The 21021-nt window shown below is 26.4% G+C and overlaps 1 protein-coding gene across 1 annotated transcript; it reads right to left on the reverse strand.

The window, feature by feature from the left end:
* Positions 1–517: 517 nt before the first annotated feature.
* Positions 518–20653, reverse strand: Rk (G-protein coupled receptor rickets). The gene is made up of 13 exons (XM_074258604.1): positions 20423–20653; positions 12211–12282; positions 12059–12130; positions 11899–11967; positions 10237–10380; positions 10026–10169; positions 6614–6679; positions 6369–6512; positions 6094–6165; positions 3732–4024; positions 3481–3657; positions 3219–3413; positions 518–2022 (listed from the first exon to the last, which is right to left on the reverse strand). The coding sequence occupies exons 1-13, from the start codon at positions 20644–20646 to the stop codon at positions 590–592; spliced, it is 3105 nt and encodes a 1034-aa protein (XP_074114705.1). The 5' UTR covers positions 20647–20653; the 3' UTR covers positions 518–589.
* Between the last annotated feature and the right edge of the window lie 368 nt (positions 20654–21021).

Below are 21021 nucleotides of genomic sequence, written 5' to 3' on the forward strand. Positions count from 1 at the left end.
CTTTTGGCCTTTGACACGCGATAATTCATTACACTTTATCAGTAGAGACATTATTATTGGGTTAATAGAAATGAAAATTTTGTAATTGAGTCAAATACATTTTTCTTCAAATGAAATGTTACTGTTTTTTTTTTCTTTTAAATCAAATTCATATTTTTTTTAAATAAAATGAGTTGAAAAGTCATTATTTTTACCGGTGTTATAACTTTTTTTTTTTTTTTTTTCAAGGCGAATAATTATTTAATAATTAATTATGATTAAAAAAAAAATAATACACCCTTTTGGCCTTAAATTTTTTTGTCTTAAAGCCAAAAAAGGCGTATACAAGAAAAATTTTTTTTATTCACTTTTTTTTACAAATCTGAATGTTATAAACATTTTTTGGTTGGTTGTAGGAAAAATATTTTTTTTATACACCTTTTTGGCTCTGCAGAGCCAAAAGGGCGTAGATGTTGAAATGTACCCTTTTGGCAATAGTAACGCGTAATATAAGGTAAATATATCAGTCAATAATAAATTTATCTACTTTATAATTAATATATTTTACAAAACACAAATAATCAATAATTTAATATATTAATAATACAATTCATTTAATACATACAGATTTTTCATCAATCTTAACTTCACCTTCATTATCTTCAAACTTTTTGTCATTATTTATTGCTAATTGTTCATTTGTATCAGCGGCGGATGGAATAGTGGCGAGAAGTCTTACTGCAAGTCGAGAAGGGCTAAAAAGAGAATCTGGCTCTTGAATAGCCGATTGCCGTATCAACCTCGGTTTAGGCCGCGCAAGTTTCGGAGTTCCAATATCTGAATATGTACTCGACCTTGAAATTTTCCAGGTGTTAGTACTGGCAGTAATACCTGAGCTGGATGAATCGTTTCTTGATGAGCTTAAATTAGAGTCATGGGATGATTTACGTGCTATTAGCCATAACGATCCGTGTTTTTTTGAGTCTATAAATCTCAATGGAATGCTACAATGATTAGCTTGTCTCCAAGAATCGGATCGTGATGATGAGAAATTTTCACTTGAAGACATCGAGCATGCTCTCTTGTGTTGCTTTTGCTGTATTTCGGCTATACGGTAAGCATATTGATCAGCTCTACTTCGCCGTTGGTGTTTACCTTTGCCACATGACCAAATTATTTCTAACCCGCACCATCGTTTTGAATTGTTTACAATCGCGTGCCGTGAATTGCACACACATAGAGTCTGATGCTCTCGAGATGATCGATCTACAATACTATTGGTGTTGAATGGAGTTTGGCGGTTGCTGAAGTTAGAACTATGACGGCATCTTCCGATTCCTCGAGTAACTCGGGATTCTTCAATGGCTTTGCATATTAGCACGCAATCTTTTTTAAATTGTTTTGTCATTATTGCGTATAAAAATGGATTGCAGCATGAATTGAATGGCAGTATAAAAACAGCGAAAATTTTCGCTTGTTCTAATGACACTAATCTCAGTCCGAATATGGCAGTGAGCGAAAAGAACGCAATCGGTGACCAGCACAAAAAATCTGTAAATACCAATAATGCCATTCGTTTGGCTATTCTTGAATCATTTGAATTCCATGCCTGAGATCCACGAATTGCACAATACATTCTTAAATAGCATCCCATTAAAATTAAAAACGCTACCCCATTAATTAGCATCAAAAATACCAAGTAGGATAATGAGGCTGTTCCATCTATTTCAAATGGTAAGCAAATGGCGAATTTACGATAATCAGATACACCCAACAGAGGGAGAATTGCCATTGATAATGAAAATATCCATCCAATAATCATTATATAACCAGCATTTTTTAAAGACAGCCGTTTGTTCAGATGAATCGCGTGTGTTATTGCATAGTTACGCTCTAGTGTTATTACTGATAATGTGTAAACACTTAATTCGGAGCTTAATACGCCTAAAAATCCAGCAAGTTGGCAACCAACAGACATTTGCCATGGTATTGCATACTTTCGAAACTCTCCTAATGTAGATGCATCTATAACTGCTAAAAGGCCTGCAAAAAAAAATCAGAATTCAGTAACACAAGTATTATAATAGTGAGACGATTACTTTATATTTTACACTAACACATAAAACTTGTTCTAAAAAAATAAGCAATGTCGTAATTAAAATCTTAAACAATTTTATTTCTTATCTGAAGAAATCAAAATTTTTTTCACAATAACTTTCTTCTTAAAAAAAAATTTTCTAGATTTAGGAAAAATTAATTTTGAATGAAAATTCGCAAGTTGTCAATCTACGCGGAATAAACAAAATTACACTGCATATCCTCCCAAATTATACTTAGTATTATCTGTAATGAAAAAAAATTTCAGATAATATCAGATATAATCCATTTTTATATTATACTCAGTGTAATTTCCGATTTGACCAAGTAATTTTTCTGGTTATATCGCCCCAGATTATACTGTATATAATCCAAAAAAATATCCCGTATAATTTGAATTATACTCAAAAGAATCTAGGATTATATAATTTTGTCAAAAATTGTGATGTTCAAATTTTTTTTTTTTTTATTTATAAATTTTTTTGAAAATTTGTTAAATTTGTGACAATTAATTTTTTTTTAAATTGTTAATTTTTTTATGTATTTTTCAAAAATGCAATGCAGTGGATAAAAAATATTTAAGAATCATTTAAGCACAATTTTTTTGATAATTTGGAGTTGAAAAATTTTTGGTAAATATTTTCAAGTAGGGTCACCATTTTAATTTTTATTTTTTTTAACGAAATTTTAATTTGATTTTATTGAAATATTAAAAAAAATGCACAATTAAAAAAACATAGATTACCACAATTTTCACAAATTTTACAAATTTTCAAAAAAATTTATAAATTAGTAATTTTCTTCATTGAAAAGATCTGAATTTTTTTAATGAAAATTGAGGACATGATTCAATAAATGCTATCGATAATTTCACTAAATTTGATTTTTGATCATAACACTGAAGCTTACAGACATAAAAAATTTTTTTACAATTTTATAACAATGAAATCATCATGAAAAAAATTTTTTCAAATTCTACATAAGGAAATTAAAAAAAATAATTAGTGGAAATTTTTTAAAGAATTTTCTTATTGTAATTAATTTATGATAAAAATTCAAAAAATTAACTATTATTAGCTAACTTCAGTATCATTTTTAATCAAATAAAAAAAAATTATAAGATAATAAAAAAATTGGTCTACCTAAATATATTCCCATGAAGAAATCTGCAGCAGCAAGATTACAAACTAGAAATCTTGGAACGTCCATTTTACTTCTGGAAAAAATTATCACAAAAACGACAGTTCCGTTACCTAGCATTGCTAGTAAAAAAACTATCCACACACCGCAGCGCAATGTCCACCAATCAAACAAGTCTCTGCATGGTAAAAATGGACCTAAAATGTAAGTTAATCTTTAAACAAATAGTTTTACTTATGTACAACATTAATTATCTTTTTATACCTGGTCGAGGTAAACATTTCACGGGATATGTTTCTCCAGTAGGTGAAGCTAACATTTCATTTTGGGTGCCTAAAAAATTATCATCAGTCGAAAAAGTTCCATTGAGTTCCGTAAAATTTACAGCCAAATTATTCAAATAGTTATTAATACCACTGTTGTTCTTCCTGCTTAGCTTCTCTGCAAATATGGATGGAGATGATTTACTATTGTAGTAAATCGTAAAAAAATTTGATATAAAAAATACGACTTACGCAATTGAATCCAAACGTTAAGCAAGCTAGAATTCCAAAGTGAGGCGTCAAGTGAATTGTCAGTAGGAAAAATAATTGATTCACGGATTGGAATTCTTTCAATCAATTCATTGTTGTTCATTGATAAAAAAGCACAGCAGTGATAAGCATATGATAAAACCATAGTTTTTATACTGGGAAACGATTCTGTAGATGGAAATTCTTCTAATTTAGGATTGTTAAATGTTTTTAAATGCCTCAAATTTTGAAGGCCAGTAATTGGCAGTGTAGGAAACACATTATTTCCCAAATTTCTGTCAAAAATATCAATGGTCTAGTTTACAAAAAAAAAAAAAAAAGTATGATTTCGAGTTAAAAATTGAGAATACTATGAGCAGAAATAATCATTTTAAATATTCGATTAGTTATTTTTTAAGAACCCTCACGGTTTTGGAAACGCCGCAGATTCGGTATTTATACGATATAAATGCTGTGTGTTTACCGTAATACTTCAGTTATTTTAGCCAGTTTTTTTGCCAAATTATTACAAAAATATTACAAAATAAATTCAGAATATTCACGGCAATATAATAGGAAAATTGTAGTATATTAACAGCATTCAAACCGTAAATGTACCGCATATTGACTGTATATTTGCGGCACTATTGCAGCAAAAAATCGGAAAAGAAGACTTACTTTCTATCACCGGTAAAATACCAAAATTATACTGCTTTACTACTATTTAAGCTATGATTCAATTTTTTAGCTTAAATTTTTTTTTTATACTATTATAAATTACTAGCTGTTATCCGCCCGCTTCACTGGGCATTTTATAGAATTGTATTTTTAGATCTAAACTTGAAATTTAATTAGAGTATTGTTTTGACTTGCACAAATTCCAAATTTCATCGAATTAGCATATACCTTTTATCCATGTAATTATTTCAGCTAATATTATTTGCGTGGCTTTTTTCCAAGAATGAATAATAATTGACACGAAGAAAAAAATTTTAAATGAGAATTTGGAGTCTAAAGGAGCTATAGCTTGGAAATAAAAATTTTTTATCTTTAACACCCTCCTTCGCAAACCCCTGTGAGATGAGTTATCATAAAATTTGTCCATAAACTTTTCCTACATCTCTTACAGAAGATTCTTATCAAATTTTTAGTCGATAGGAGCTATAATTTAAAAACGGGAATTTTTCATTGTTAACGCCCCCGCAGCAACCCCACTTGTGGGTGGAATTTCATAAAATCCGTTCTTAGTTGACCTTTACTCGGCGAAAGGAATATTCCTGCCAAATTTCAAGTCTCTAGATCTTATGGTTTCAGAGATATCGTGATGAGTGACTATATCTATAGAAAGTCTCCTATATATATATATATATATATATATATATATATATATATATATATATATATATATTAGGGTGTGCCAAAATTCAATTTCCGTGAAGAACCTTTTAAAATTGGAATTTTGAGTTCCGCTTTTAGCAGGAGCTGTGTTTAGGTATTTCCCAAGATATTTTGGGGTGAGACGATTTACTTGATTTTCATAGAATTCAAATATATACTAGAATTCAAATTTGCGCGCGCAAGAGCGCGCTTCGACTGTAGAGTTTGCATATATTTTCATGCTTATGATATATTCAACCAATCACGTTACGAATAGTTTGATTACATGATATATTTTCATATTTTTCATCTAAATTATAAAAGTGGATAGATTATAAATAATTTTTATTAAGAGGTTAATATAAATTGACTTTTCTATCATGAATATTATTATTAATTTTTTCAGTCCAGACCGGGATCCGAACCCGGATCATTTAGTTACGCCCTAAAGGCTCTACCAGTTGAGCTATCTGAGACACTATCCATAACTATTTATTCAGTCACATAATAAGACCGACCGAGTAATAAAAACCATCGTCCATCTTACGGTAGAAAGCATTATATCTTTAATTAATTATATCAGTATAAACGCGGCAAAATTGCAGTATAACTTCGGCATTTTTACCGTAGAAATACAATTTTATTATTGTAAAATTATAGTTATACTATAGTTAATGCATAGATTTTTTACGGTAAAAGTTCTAGAGTTTTACGGCAATTTTATCGTATTATTCCTGAACTTTGCAGCAAAAGTACGGTAGAAATGCTGTTTAACTACAGTAAAAAAAAACTGACCAATGTAACTACAGAAATACCGTATTATTTCAGAATTGAAACGCTAAATTTATGGTAAACCTATTAATATCGAAAATTTACGGTTTCAAAAATCGCGAGGGAAACAAAATTCTACTGGAAAACTAATATAAAATTAGTATTTTTGCTCTTAGATACATTTTTCTAAATCCAAGTATGAAATATTAAAACTTACAAGTCTTTTAGATTTTGGCAACTGCTGAAGGCATCTGGATCAATATTTTCGATTTCATTACTCTGCAAGTCTCTGTAAACATAAAAAATTTGTATTAAATAATCTGATTAACTAAACTATTGAATCATGAGAAATAAAATTTGTTTTTAACACTATTTTTTTGTCCTTGAATCAATCAAGAAAAATTACTCCAAACATTTTGTTTAGAATTGTTACATTTTCAGCAATTTTTAATGAAACAGTAGAAATAATTCAGATAACTTATTATAACTTACAAAACTTGAAGATTTGCTAATCCGTTAAATGCATCAGACGGTATAGTTTTAATTTCATTTCTCGACAGCAGTAAATCATGAAGTAAATTTAATGTTGTAAACTTGTTCCCAGTTATTTCAGTTATTTTGTTATTGACTAAATTTCTGAAAAGTTACATTTATCTACATAAGTTCAATACAATTAATAGACATTTGTGTAGTTCTATGTTATGCTCGAGAAGAAAATAAATTATTTTATTACTTACAAAACTCGCAAATTCCGGCAATCCTTGAGGTGTGGAATCGTTGTTAGAAAATTAGATTCAAGATTTCTAGAACAGTTTAAGAAATTTTTTTTTTTTAATATGAAATTTTTCAAACATATTTAATGAAAATAACTAATCAAATAACTTAAATGATAAATTGGGTACTGAATATCGTAGATAAGTTATTTAAACTTAATTTATCGTAAAATTATAGTTTGTACGATAAAAAAAGTTTAAGCATTGAGAAAAAATTTTTTTAAATAAAAAAAAAAAAATAGAAGGAAATGTTAGCACACTTTATGTAACACGGAACTATTCAAAATAAAAAAACAATTTTTTTTTCTCAAAAAAGTGAAAAATTCTATAGATCATTATTTCTAAAAATTTTTATGTAATTTATTTTAAAAATATCCAACAATGTAATTGAAAAAAAAAAAATATTTTGATCAGTTAATTTTTGGATGATTTGTGGAAAAAAAATGAAGTTACTTTTTAAATTCATGATTTTTTGGATTAAGTGAACAAATCTCAAAACTTTCTGAGAAAAATTTTCAATGGGATAAATTATTTTCAACCAAATCAAAAAATTTGATGTAAAATCACTCTTATTAAAAGAAGGAGGTTTGAAAAAATAATTAACTTTTTTTTTATCTTTTCAAATATCTTTATCTAATCAGATTCATATAAAAACTTCTGTCAATCTGTCAGAATGTGGTACAAACTTTTTGAAATTCTCCGGAGAATTCGAATCGAACTTAAAATGAATTCTTTTTAATTCTCCTTCATCCGACGAAAAAATTATTATTTTTTGATACTAACTTATCCTATTTTACTTTAAAATAATATTGCAATTTCTGTTATTGCAGAGAATTCAGCAGAATAGAAAAAGATTTAAAAAAGTTTAATACTAACTTATCCTTTTTAGTTCTAAAATAATGTTGTAATTTCTATTCTCGCGAAGAATTCGAAAAGATAAAAGAGGATTAAAAAAAGTTCAATTCTATTTTATCTTCTTTAACTCTAAAATAATGATGCAATTTATGTCCTCAAAGAGAATTCAAAAGAATGAAAGAGGATTCAACAATGATTAATACTTGTTTTTACGGATTTTATGTATTAATAGTATGTATAAAGTGAACAGAACATTACACTAAACAAGAAGGTGTTATCTTTTCTTTATAAAGATTTTTTGTCCTAGAAATGCTCTTATAATTTGTTATTTTTTAATTAATAAATAGGTCTGTATGAGACAAGGTTTGCATAAATATTCACAAAGGAGCACTATTGTCTATCAATACCGTAAGTCTTGAGTATAATTCAATGTCACAAGCCTTCACGGCGTAGCTAATGATTATTAAAGAGGATCCTTCAAACATTAATTTGCATCGCTCTCACTTTCTACCACAAACTTCATGGCCGATAATTCATCGGTAAATAATGAGCAAATACAGAATTGACATGTTGTTGATTTGACCATATATTGTCGATTCAAGTCTGACTCATTGTTTCTGAACCACAACCAAAACCAAAACAAAAACCAAGAGCCTGTCCAAGTTTCCCTATCTAATGCACTGTAAAAAATTTTGCATCAATGTGTCAAAAAATTTTTTTGTTAAATATTTAACACAATAAATGTTAAATTTACACATAAAAGTGTTAAATATTTAACACAAAAATTTTTGACGCAATGACGCAAAATTTTTTACTGTGTGACGGGAGGACACAGTGCACTGGTTTTCTATCTAATCTTTCTAATTAGCTTGACTCAAAATAAAAATTTTTGAACCAAGACTACTATAAGGAAAACAATAAATTTCTTGGGAGAACAGAACAAATTCTTGAACTAAGAAATTTTTTTTTTTTTAACTAAAAATTTTATCTTAGATCAAGAAACTTTTTTCGTTTTTTTTATTATAAAATTTTTTCTCTTGGGTCAAGTTAGCCTTTCTATCTGTTTGGATTTTTGAAACTCAAGGGCTAATGCCATAATGATTATAATAATATGTGATTATAATAGTAATTGATTAAAATAAAATTGCAATCATTGATCAATTTTAATGTATGATCCATGACAAATGATAACATAAGTACTTAATTGAGCAAAATAAAGTTTCCAGGAAATTTTTTTTATTAAAATTTACACATGGAAGTGTTAAATATTTAACACAAAAAAGTGTTAAATATTTAATACAAAATTTTTTGGCGCAATGACGTAAAATTTTTTACTGTGCAGGTAGAATTTCAAGTTGGAAGATATCCCAAATAATTTATCATACAAATCCTCGTAAAAAAGTTATATAAATCTGAGTGAGCAACAATATAACACAATGTTTTAATCCAACAACTAACATTGAAGTGTACTAAGTAGAATTAGGTAGCTAAACCATTTCCCTTAACTCAATCCTTTGATCAAATTCAACAATAGAATGAGAAAAAGCGCTGAAACAACTTGTGAATAAGTATACGTTCGAATAGTTGTCAAAGTAAGCACTTAATAATGATAGGATCTCCAGCTAAGAAAACTTTCTTAACATAAGAACGTACGTAGTAGCATTTTGCCATAAAAAAGAAGTATTTTTAGTTTGAATAGCATTCTTCGCTCAAGAAAACTGTGTATATTATGTTGAAAAATCCAAATATTTCAAAAAAGCAATGATACTGATTAATGAAGTATGTAAAATTTATTAGCTTGAGTATCTTTTTTTTAATTCAGTATTTTATAATTCAAGAAATTATTATACTTTCTTCAGGCCCTTAAAAATTTTCTTGGATTAAAAAAATTATCTTAAAGTTAAATTAACTTTTTTTTTGTGAATATTTTTCATTTATCCTAATAATAAAATTTAAATGAAATGTATGTAGCATCAATTTATTCATGATGTGATTGGTCGAATATATCAAAAGCATGAAAATATATGCAAGCTCTGTTCTCAGTTGCGCGCAGATTAAATTCTAGTTTATTCAAGAGTCAACTTTCTGAATTGAGAAAACTAAATGTCTTGAAACAGGAGTAAAATTAAAAAAAAATATTTTTCTTGAATAAAGTAGCTTTTTTTCAGCATTCAAATATTAATACATGTTTACACTAATAAAAAAGTTAACTTGATTCAAAAAAGAAAATTATGATCCAAGAATATTATTCTGAAGAAAATAATTATCTTCAATTAAGAGAAAAAAATCTTGAACCAAGACAAATTTACTTGAATGAATAATTTTTTGGTTCAAAAAATTTTTTTCGACTCGAGAAAATTATTTTTTTCAAAATAGTATTGTAATGATGTTTTTTGATTAAGATTTTTTTATCTTCAGTCAAGTTAATTTTTTTATCAGTGTAAGAAATGGAAGTAATAGATTGATTTACTGTATCTAAAATTAATTCATAGTATATAATTCAAAAATATCAGTTACTTACAAACTTTTTAAATTCGGGGATTGAACGCAAAGATGATGATCAGAAAGACTCGTAAGAGATGCACGATCTATTCTCAATATTTCCAAGGATTGTGTGCCGTTCAAACTCGGAAAATGCATCAATTCTTTGTTGTTTGATAGAATCCTAAAATGTCAATTAATTACACAATTATAAGGATGAAAATTAACGTGAATTTAGTGTTAATACTTACAACTTTCGTAACTTCACATGGTTTTGAAATGTTCGAAAATGAATTTTTTTAATAGGATTTCCTCGTAAGTCTATCGAGGTAATATTGGGATTACCACTAAATGCATTGGAATCGAGCTGCTCAATTTTATTATTAGATAGAGATCTTCAAAAAAATTAAGAAATTTTAAGTGAGTTTAGAATATTTTCTAAAAAGTTAATACAGTAGAACCTCTATAACTCGAATTCCGAGAGGCAAAAAATTCAAGTTAAAAAGGCTGAGAGTCATTCTTATAAATTTTGAGTTAGAGGGGTAAAATAAATAGAAATTCAAGCTTGCAGAGACGACACACATATTTTTATTTATGATAAATCATCATTATTTTAAAACATCCCGAATCGAAATTTAAATCGTAGATTTAATGTATTGAACGTTCAAATCGTAGGTTGAGTGTATTAGACGTTGAAAACGTAAGATCAATGTATTGATAATAATAATAGAGTAAATGGTATGTCAATAATCGGTTCTTTGAATTTTTTTGCTGTCAAAAATATATGATTATTGTTAAATTTAATCATTTTTAGAGGGATTTGTTTGAATTAACTGATGAAGATATAGAAGATATCGAAGGCGATGATTACAATATTCATGATGGCCATAGCATTCCAAAAATTACAAATACGAGCAAAGGAAAAATTTCGCTTGAAAAAATAAACTGAGAATATAATACAAGCAGCCAACAAAGTAACATTTGATGTCAAACCTGGAACTAGCAAGGTATTATTTTTTTTAATATAAATTTATTTCTGTAATATGAATTTTGTAATTACTATATTTAATTTATTTAAAACTTCTCATAAATACAGCATATTGCTTTTTTATAATTACAGATAAAACACCCATTCAATTTTATAATTAATTTAAATCTACCGTGTTTGTGTTTTAAAACGTCTCTTGAAAATTTTTCATTCAAGTTTCTTTATAAAATATACTTTACTCATTATAATAAACTAAAAGGAATTGATAATTAAAAAGCAACATGTTATTTCAAGTTAGATAACATATTTATCCTTAAAATAATTTGAGAGATAATTTCTAAAAGAAGAATCTAACTAATCGGTAAATTAGAAATGTTAGTTTTGTCAATTTTATTAATGAAATTTTCTATTCCGTTAAAATCGTAATTTGAACGTAATGGACGTTGAAAACGTATGTTGAACGTATTATGTTCAAATGACGATTTTAACGTTCAATATGTTGATCCTACGTTTTCAACGTCTAATACGCTCAACCTACGATTTGAACCTTCAATACGTTGAATCTACTATTTAAATTCCGATGCGGGATCCTAAAAATAAAAAAATATGGCATTTAAAAAAGTCAGTCATTTTTTTTGTTTTAGATAATTTGGTTTTTCTCTATCTATAGCATTTTCCAAGTTCGAGATACAGAAGAAAAATTTAATTCTTTGAGTTATGGAAGGAAAATATGTACAGAAATAGCTTGTAGGGATTCACTAATTATTTCGACTTATAGAGGGTAAGAATTTCGAGCAACGGAGGTTTCGGGGCTTGAAGGGAAGGGAAACATTTCTTCGAGTTTAGAAGGTTTTCGACTTAACGAGGTTCTACTGTATAAAAATACAAAGTATGCCAAAAAAAAAAAAAAAATACAATCACTCACAAGTCTTCCAAATTATGTAGATGTTTGATAACCTTTGGAATTTCTGTGAGGCAATTGTCATCCAACTCCCTGTAAATTTTTTAACATGACCTTCGATGGTACAAAGAATAATCAGACAACAAAAAAATTAATTCATGTTGTTTAGAGTAGATTTACTTACAAGACTTTAAGATTTGGAAGATTTTTTAATCCGTCATGATGTATTCCTTTTATTTGATTTCTTCTTAAAAAACTGAGCAAAAGACAGATTTTTATTAAATTATTTTTGAATTACATGAAAAAACCATGCGAAAATAAAAAAAAAATACTTACATGATTTCAATGCTTGTCATTGAATTCAAAACCGTGGCAGGGATATATGTGATACTGTTGTGATTGAAATTTCTACAACAATAAAAAGCAAAAATTTAAACTCTTTAAAAAATTTCAGAACTTACAATTTGATGAAGTGTAAATAAAATTTATAACTAGAACTTTTTGTTGTATTTTTTACTCTTATAGATTCTGGTCAAAAGTTGTAAACTTAGATTGATTAATTAATATAAGGAAATAATTAGCATTTAAGATTTAAAGCATTGGTTTATATAGAGTCATTAAATACATTATATAATATTGTTAATACTCTGTCTATCTTCAACTCTGTATTGATTAAGTAACCCTGTTATTGGCCCGCTGGGCTGTTGGGTTTTAATAAAAGAAATAAATAAGATACTACTATAAATGATTTACTTCCTTTACTTTATGTTAAATATTTAACATTTTTTTGTGTTAATTTAACACCATAAATGTTAAGTCTACATATGAAAGTTCTAAATATTTAACACAAAAATTTTTAACACTAAATTATTTGACGTAATGACGCTAAATTTTTTACTGTGTTGGAGAAGAAGAAAACAGTTTGAAAGAAGTGTTTTTTGGTGCACTTTTTTATACAATTTAAAAATGACATGATTATAATTGTCTCTAAAAATTTAATTTTTTTATTTTTGAAATTAAAAACTCGAAGTTTAAAAATATATTTTAATAATTTCATGTCAAGTTACAGATGATTGTGATTTTGAAATATAAAACTAATAAAAAACATTCAAATTTAAAAGAAACTTTTTTGTTAGTTGAAAAAAAAAATTTTTTTTTACTGTTATACTTTTATAACATAATTACGTCAATTTCAGAAAAAAAAAACACTTATTTTTATAGATGAAGTTTATGCATAAAGTTCATCTATAAAAATAAGTGCATTATTAAATCCAAAATTTTCAATCAATATTTTTCAATTTTTAAATCAGCATCCAATAGTCAAGGCTTGCCGTAAAATTCCGAGAAAAATTGAGGAGCAATGACCCCCCCCCCCACTGGGGAAAACAAATTTAGTCGTAGTGTTTCCGACTCATCAATATATAACTAATAAACAGTAAGAATTTTTAAAGTTAACAATTATAAATGATCCCTATGTTACCGTAAATCATATCACTTAAAATTCGAAATAGATCTCTAGATAAAAAAAAATCAAGCTCATGACTCAATCGATAGTTATAAAAATTGCACGCTTCATAAGCGAAGCGGATGAGGTGGTGCTGTACTCTCACCTTACAAAAATTAGGTAATTTTTTGAACTAAAATTGTCTCTAATTATTTTCTATCGCACTTGTAGTATAATATTTATACCTAAATGTCACGGAAAAATACTAGTTTCAACACTTATGATATTTTTAAAGGACATTTTGCTTTTTAAATAAATAAAACAAATGTTTAAAAAAATTATTCCGACGTCCGTGTGTCTGATGTATGTATGGAAACTGGCATGGTCACGATAACTGCTAAATACCTTAACTGATCAAGTCCATTTATTTTTTATACGCTTTAGTAGGTGCCGCGACTAGATAAGCGTGAACAAAATAACCGCTACAAAATAACCGAACGATAAAATAACCGAAAATAAATAAACCGTGGACAAAATAACCGAACGACATTATAACCATGTAACAAAATAACCAAACGACAAAATATTATAATCAAAATATTTTCTCATCAACACACACAATCCATGAAAAAAGGGCACATCTAATTAAACAAGCTTCGTTTAATGGCCTATTTTCGAATAAAACACACACACACACACACACACACACACACACACACACACACACACACACACACACACACACACACACACACACAACCATGTTAAAAGGCGCAACACAATTACCCGCGTTTGTGTTGGTCTAATATCAAATAAACACACACAAAAATATAATATAAATTTAAAAATTATTTTCAGAGATAAAATTATAAAATCTTATGTTCTGGATATTTTGTCCATGGTTATTTTGTCGTGAAGACATTTTGTCCAAGATTATTTTGTCTAAGGTTTTTTTGTTACAACGCCGCTTTAGTATTATCCAAAACTAAATTGTTTGGAAGATCACTGTCTAATTCAATGTAGTTTAATTATAATTAGCAATGAAATAAAATCTAGATAGAGAAACCTATCAATATTAACATTAACATTATAAGAATTTATTTTGATTGTTTGATAATAGCTTATGAGCACTTTTTGATTTTTACTTAATTAAAATTATATTGATCTGTATTTAATTTTAAGATATTATGAATTCTCTGTATATGCTTTTGGCCGTTAGCGGACTATGTCCTACGGCCTCTTTCAATAAATTACAATTACAATATTTATGTAAATAAGGTTCATTTACAACACATGTGCAGTACCTTTCTTTTCTGGGTAGACAATGGTGCGAAAGGATTAAAAGTGTTTGTATTTTAATCAATTTTATTAGGGAAAATGAAATTATGAGGCGTGCAATTTTGGATTTTCCAAACTTTTTTCTACTACCAGTAAATTTATTAGTCACTTTATTCTTTACAATTGTGTATTTTTATTCAAATAATCATTTCGAAATACAGTAACTGCAAAATTTTAGTCCTGTTATTTTTTTGTTTTAATTTTTATTACTTTCAGAACACAATCTAATGATTTTCTTTTTAAAAATATTTTAAACATATCTTCTATTTACAAATCGAGATTTCTATCAGTCTAGAATAAATTTTTTCTACACGAGAAATTTTAAAAAAATCTAAAAATACACGGAAAAAAAATTGTAGGAAAAATTGCAATTGTCCCATCGTAATCCAGGACCGGAATTTCAATATCTTCTCGTTCATAATTTTACGTATTAATTTTATATTTTGAAATTTACGATATTACATCGTAAAAATGCGTATAAAAGTAGTCAATACGCGAATTTTTACGATATAACATCGTAAATTTATTCTGCAATGTTTTTTAGTGTAGTTTTACGGTATTTTGAAATAGAACTGTTGTTTAGTTTATGTGAAGTTACTTTAATTGATTTTATTAATGAAATTATCGACTGATGTTGACTATTTATAACTTAAAAAAAATTTTAATTACTGTTTATAATTTAAAAAAAAATTCCTTTTTAGAAAAAGAGATTTGAATTTATTCAAATTGATTTTAAAAGATTAAAAAAGGATTTTATTCGAATACTATGTAGATGTAAATTGAAAATCCATGTTTTTTTTAAGTAGTTTCTCAAATTTAATAATTTACTTGAAGTGATAGTCAATCACCCAGACCCATCATTCATTGACAAGTTGAAAAATCAATCGACCTTCTTATTAACTTTCCGCAATACCAATTATCGACACCCATAACGCTCAAAAGGCATTAACTTGCTGAACTAAATACAAAAAATCAAGTTTAAGGAATACATATTCATTATTGTTTATTATGTAAATTACTTTGAATATTTTTGGAATTAATCTTTAAAATAAAAATTAAAATATTAATTAATTTTACGCTCACTATATGTTATGATACACTCAAATGAGCTTTGCTGTCATTATTAATGAGTACATGAAAAAAAGAAAACAGGAATAATTACAGTATAAAATGTAAACTCGATCCCGTCGAATTCAAAATTCCAAAAGTTTATAAGTTCACACTGTAATTGTTAAATTTTATATTGTAACAAATTTGTTGAAGTATAAAAAGTAAATTTTACAGTTTAAAATTGTAAATCTAAAATTATAAAGTTTAAAAATATTATTGTTTTTTTACGCCGGAAATTTTTTTAAAAATTATTTATTCTATTTGGAAACTGTAAAAATTATCATTATCAAAGAAATTTATAAATTAAAATGCCGAACAATGTAATTTGTTTAAGTGTTAAGTAAAATTTACAGTGTGAGCTATTAATTTTGAATTTACATAGAGAACAAGCAATTATTCAATTTCACACTGTGAATTTTAAAATTTTAATGTAAAGCTAAGTTCATACATAAGTGACCAAGAACTCTCACTACACGGAAAGAATAAGATGACACTGGATATCATCCCAGATTATACTCAGTTATATCTGTATTGAAAAAAATTTTCAGACAGTAGCTAGTATAATCCAGATTATTCTGGGTGATATCTGAATTATACTCATTATAATCTGGATTATACACATTGTAATCTGGATTATACTCATTGTAATCGTGATTATACTTATTGAAATCTGAATTATACTCATTTAATCTGGATTATACTAGCTACTATCTGCAATTTTTTTTCACTCAGTATAATCTGGGATGATATCCAGTATCATCTTGTTCTTTCCATGTAGTTGAAACGTCAAGTAAATAAATTTATCTATCTAAGTATCATCTATCCGTAAAATAAAATTAACAATAGATTTTATTAACATCGAAGTTTCACGATCATTTATTACTGATTGAAAATGTAAAACTTGAATTAACGGTAAAATATATTTTACATTTTTTACAGTTATTATTTTTTTTTATTCTTTGAATTTATATTAAGAAATATATATACCATGCTCCTATATATTATCGATGTAAATATTGTTAATAATAATTTATTTATTTATTTAATTCAATTGGTCCTAAAACAAGTGTTCCCTAAGGGCCGTAAAGTACTGAGTATTACATTAATAGTGAGTAATTTTATAGAAATTAAAGTAAAATATTTAAAAGTTAGTTAATTAATTATAATATTTGTTATTAAAAGAACTAGAAAAAATTTTTTAGGTCATATTTTTATTATAAATTAGGTTTCTATACTCAAATTTGGTACCATTCATATTAAATTTTTGAAGCAGTTCTGACTGGTTTGTTTATTTTAAAAAAAGCGTTTCGACATATAAATAAATCCTGAAAATGTAGGCGCTACATTTTCATTTTAGGCACTTACTTTTTCACATTTAATTTTCCCTTTAAAAAGCATGTATTCCAACTCACTTTTTTTTATTTTTACATCTTTACCTTGTTTTGAGCTATCATATCAATAAAAATGGTTATTCAAATTTAATTGTTGTAAATTTATTAAATTAATAAAAAATTGTTGTGTATTTAACACTCTTTAAAAGAACTTTCAACTATTATATTTTAACTCGTCTCACGTGAATTGTACCAGTTCTCCAAGTCATTTTTTCGACTTTTTTTCGTTTATTTTTGAAAATATTGTAAAAATGGCTCGATTTTCCAAAACCACACTGATGGAAAACTTTTATAAAATTTAATTTCCTAAATTAGATGCTTCAAAAACTTGATAAAAAAATTTTTTCTTCATTATTTACAAGTGGAGTTTACCATTTTAATTTTCATTTTTTAGAACGAAGTTTTTTTTTTTAATTTTGATACATTCTTTTTTAAATACATAAAAAAATGAACAGTTGAAAAAAAAAAAAAAAAAAAAAAAATGTAATTTTCAAAAAAAATATATCAAAAAAAAGATAAAATAGGAATTTTATCCAAAAACATGAGAGCCAAAATTTTTTCTAATTTTTGAAAACAAAAAAGCTATCGAAATATTAATTTTTTTATATTTTTGATATCGCTACCATAAATCCACCGTAAAAACAAGCAGAATGAAAAAATTTTTAAATAATAATTTTTCACATATATATGGTCAAAAATACGTTTGACCCCACTTATAAATAATTACCAATTTTTTTTCTTTATAATTGTATCAGCGATAAAAAAAATCGTCGTTTAAAATAAAACATCCTACTCAACTATGTATATTATGTTTCTTAACAACCATTATTTTTAATTTACGATAATCACATAATAAGTGAAAATTGCTAGTATTGATTATTATGTGATGATTTTGTAAATATTTATAAGTTTTATCATTTTTAATGTTGACTTATGTAAATTAAATGTTAAATGATTTTTTATTCTTGACCAATATTACTGTAAGCTACGTTTAATAAAAAATTACTCTAAAGATTGTATAAAAAATTCTAGTTGTTTTTTATATTATAGGTAACTAAATAAGTGTTAAAATAAAATAGGATGTCAATAATTGGACCCCTGTCAATAATTGGAGCTTTTATCTTACTTGTCCCAGTAATGCTCTTGGGATATTTATTTAATTTTTTTTAGTCAGCCTACGAATCCAATTCATTCACATTCACAGTAACATCAATTCATCGCTCTCTCTCTCTCTCTCTCTCTCTCTCTTTCTTTCTCTATTGCTCTCTTTATCTTCCTCTCATTCTCTTTTTATCTCTGGGACAACCATAAATTTATAAAAAATCTTGTCATTTAAATTTTTATACTTATCAGTCTGTATAGATTTTTTAATAATAGTGAATTAGATTCTTGAAAAAAAATAATGAAAATAAATTCAGCAAATACTTAATAATTTTTAGAATTTTTTTAACAAAAAAATTATGGCAAAAAAAAATGACATGTAGAAATTATGAATGCAATTTTTTTTAAATAATTTTTCAGGAAAAATTTATTTGTTAAATAAAATTTAAAAATTATCAAGTGACGACTTGAATGTCAAAAAAAATAAGGTAAACTTTGAAGTTACGTTTACTTCATTCATTAATTTTTTTTCTTCATTCTGTTAACTTTAACTTCTCATTTTATTATGATACTGAAATTGAGAGACTTCTAATCATTTTTAAATTTCTTTTAACAAACATATTATAGCAAAAAAAAAAAATTATTTAAAAAATTCCATTTTTAGAAACTCTAAAAAATTATAAATGCGATTTTCTAAAAATAATTTTCTGTACTCAGTTTATTTTTAAAAAAAAATCAAAAAATTCTCAATTGATTGCTAATTTCAGCATCATATTTTGTTTATATTTATTTATTTATTCAAACGCCAATCGGCTTTAAACATAAGATTTACAATAATTAAATTTGGTTATAAGTGAAAAAAGAAAATAAAAATAAAGTAATAACATTTCAATAGAATTAAATTAAATTTTCAATTTTCATTTACTTTATAATTTTAAATTATCAGTATGATATATAAAAAAAAATATATTCTAAGAAATTTAAAAAGTTTTTTAAAGTTAATTTAAACTTCTTAAATTATAAACTGTTAATAAAAATAAAAATTACAAACTTTTTATGAAAATTAATTTAGCAGATATTCAATAATTTTTTTAACAAATAAATTATGGCAAAAACAAGTAGAAAAAAAAATTGATATGTAGAAACTTTAAAAAATGAATAATGTAACTTTTTGAAAAAATCTACTTGTTAAAAAATAGTTAAGCGACTGCTAACTTTAATCTCAGGTGATTGAAATAGCAACATTTATCGCTGTTTGCATTTTCAATGACGGTTTCTTTCCAATTTTAAAAATGATGACCCTTATGGGGATGCAAATTGGGCCAGAAACTCATTCATTTGCTGTGAGACGGGACAACGCAAGAATTGAACGATCTGAGATACGTACATCCAACGCTTTAAAGGAGGCTAGAACTGCTCGATTGGAAGAGAGAAACGCAGAAAATAGTTTTTTTGAAGTAGAAGAAGGTCCAATATATGAAGCAGGAATGGCAGATTAAAAAAAAGTAAGTATAACATATCATTTTATGACTTTGACAGCGAAAAACTTCACGCGAAACTTTAAACGCGTTTTTCTCAGAACATACTTTTTCAATCATCTTCCCACGATTTCTCGAGTTCTACTGGACCGATTCACTTGAAATTTTCAGAGAGTCTTCTTTATAGACCTATCTACAGCCCGAACTAGGATAATCCCCAAATTCCAATTTTTACTATTTTTAAAAAATTCGAGAAACAAAAAAACAGTAAAAAAAAATATACTATTTTTTCAAACAGTCGCCATTTTGTCAAAAAAATTTTTTTTTACTAATCGCTAGTTCGGACTATAGCGACATCACTGTAGATTAATAATCTTTTTTTTTTTTTTTTCATTTCAGATGACTAGGAGGGTTGAACTCGTGAGAAGACTCAGGTGCCAATTTTTTCTGAGACCCCCCACTTCATCAGCCGCCATTTTTTTGAATTTTTCACTTTTTTTTTTTTAAATTTTTTTTTTGTATTTTAAAAACATTAATAAACAAGTGATAAAAAAATGGATGGTAAAAATATTTATTGTTTTTTTTTTTTACGGCACTTTAAAAATGACCTAAAATTCACTGTTCTAGACTAGAATACCCCCTTGATGTCATAATTTTTTAATTGCATAAATATTTTCTTTACTCACATTTTCGTGATATTACTTATCGACGATGACGAAATATGACTTTCGAAAGCTTCCTCAACACTCTGAAGACCAATTCCTTGACAATTTAATTCTTTACCATTATTTGTGACAGTGCACCGTTGCTCGTAATTTCGATTGTAAATTTCAGAATTAAACACAATAGGTAAAAATCCGAAAAAAATAGAATAAACTATTATTTGATTAATCCAAAACAATTTATACATCCTTCAATAAATATTCACAGTTACAAAGTCATTTTTATTCGTGTCATTTTTTAAGTAAAGAACACTTTCATTTCAAATAAAATATTTTACAAATTTTTACACATACTGTTACATTTGTTTTCGACATTATTTAGAAAAAAAAAAAAATCTAAATTGTTAAAAAATATTTAAATGAAAGTTATTTAAGATCCAGTTTAAAGTTTATTCTAAAGTCAGGAAGATTTATAAAACCATAAAATGTATTTTTGTTCATGACACAATTAATTTTATTAACATTCAGTGATTAATGTCTTTATTTTCAATTTCATTCAACAGTTCTTTGAACTTTCGGTTACTAATTCACGTATTCCTGCTCTAATTTGCAAAATAATTTTT

Source organism: Cotesia typhae, unplaced genomic scaffold, assembly GCF_013202065.1.
Source record: "Cotesia typhae breed Kobodo isofemale line unplaced genomic scaffold, CoteBio_Ctyphae scaffold_91, whole genome shotgun sequence".
NCBI lineage: Eukaryota > Metazoa > Arthropoda > Insecta > Hymenoptera > Braconidae > Cotesia > Cotesia typhae.

Coding starts and splice junctions, on each gene's coding strand:
- Rk (XM_074258604.1), bottom strand. CDS start 20,646: ATGTATAAATTGTTTTGGATTAATCAAATAATAGTTTATTCTATTTTT. Junction 6,680..10,025: donor TCCCCGAATTTAAAAAGTTT/GTAAGTAACTGA, acceptor AAACTGTTCTAG/AAATCTTGAATCTAATTTTC. Junction 3,658..3,731: donor TAACGTTTGGATTCAATTGC/GTAAGTCGTATT, acceptor CCATATTTGCAG/AGAAGCTAAGCAGGAAGAAC.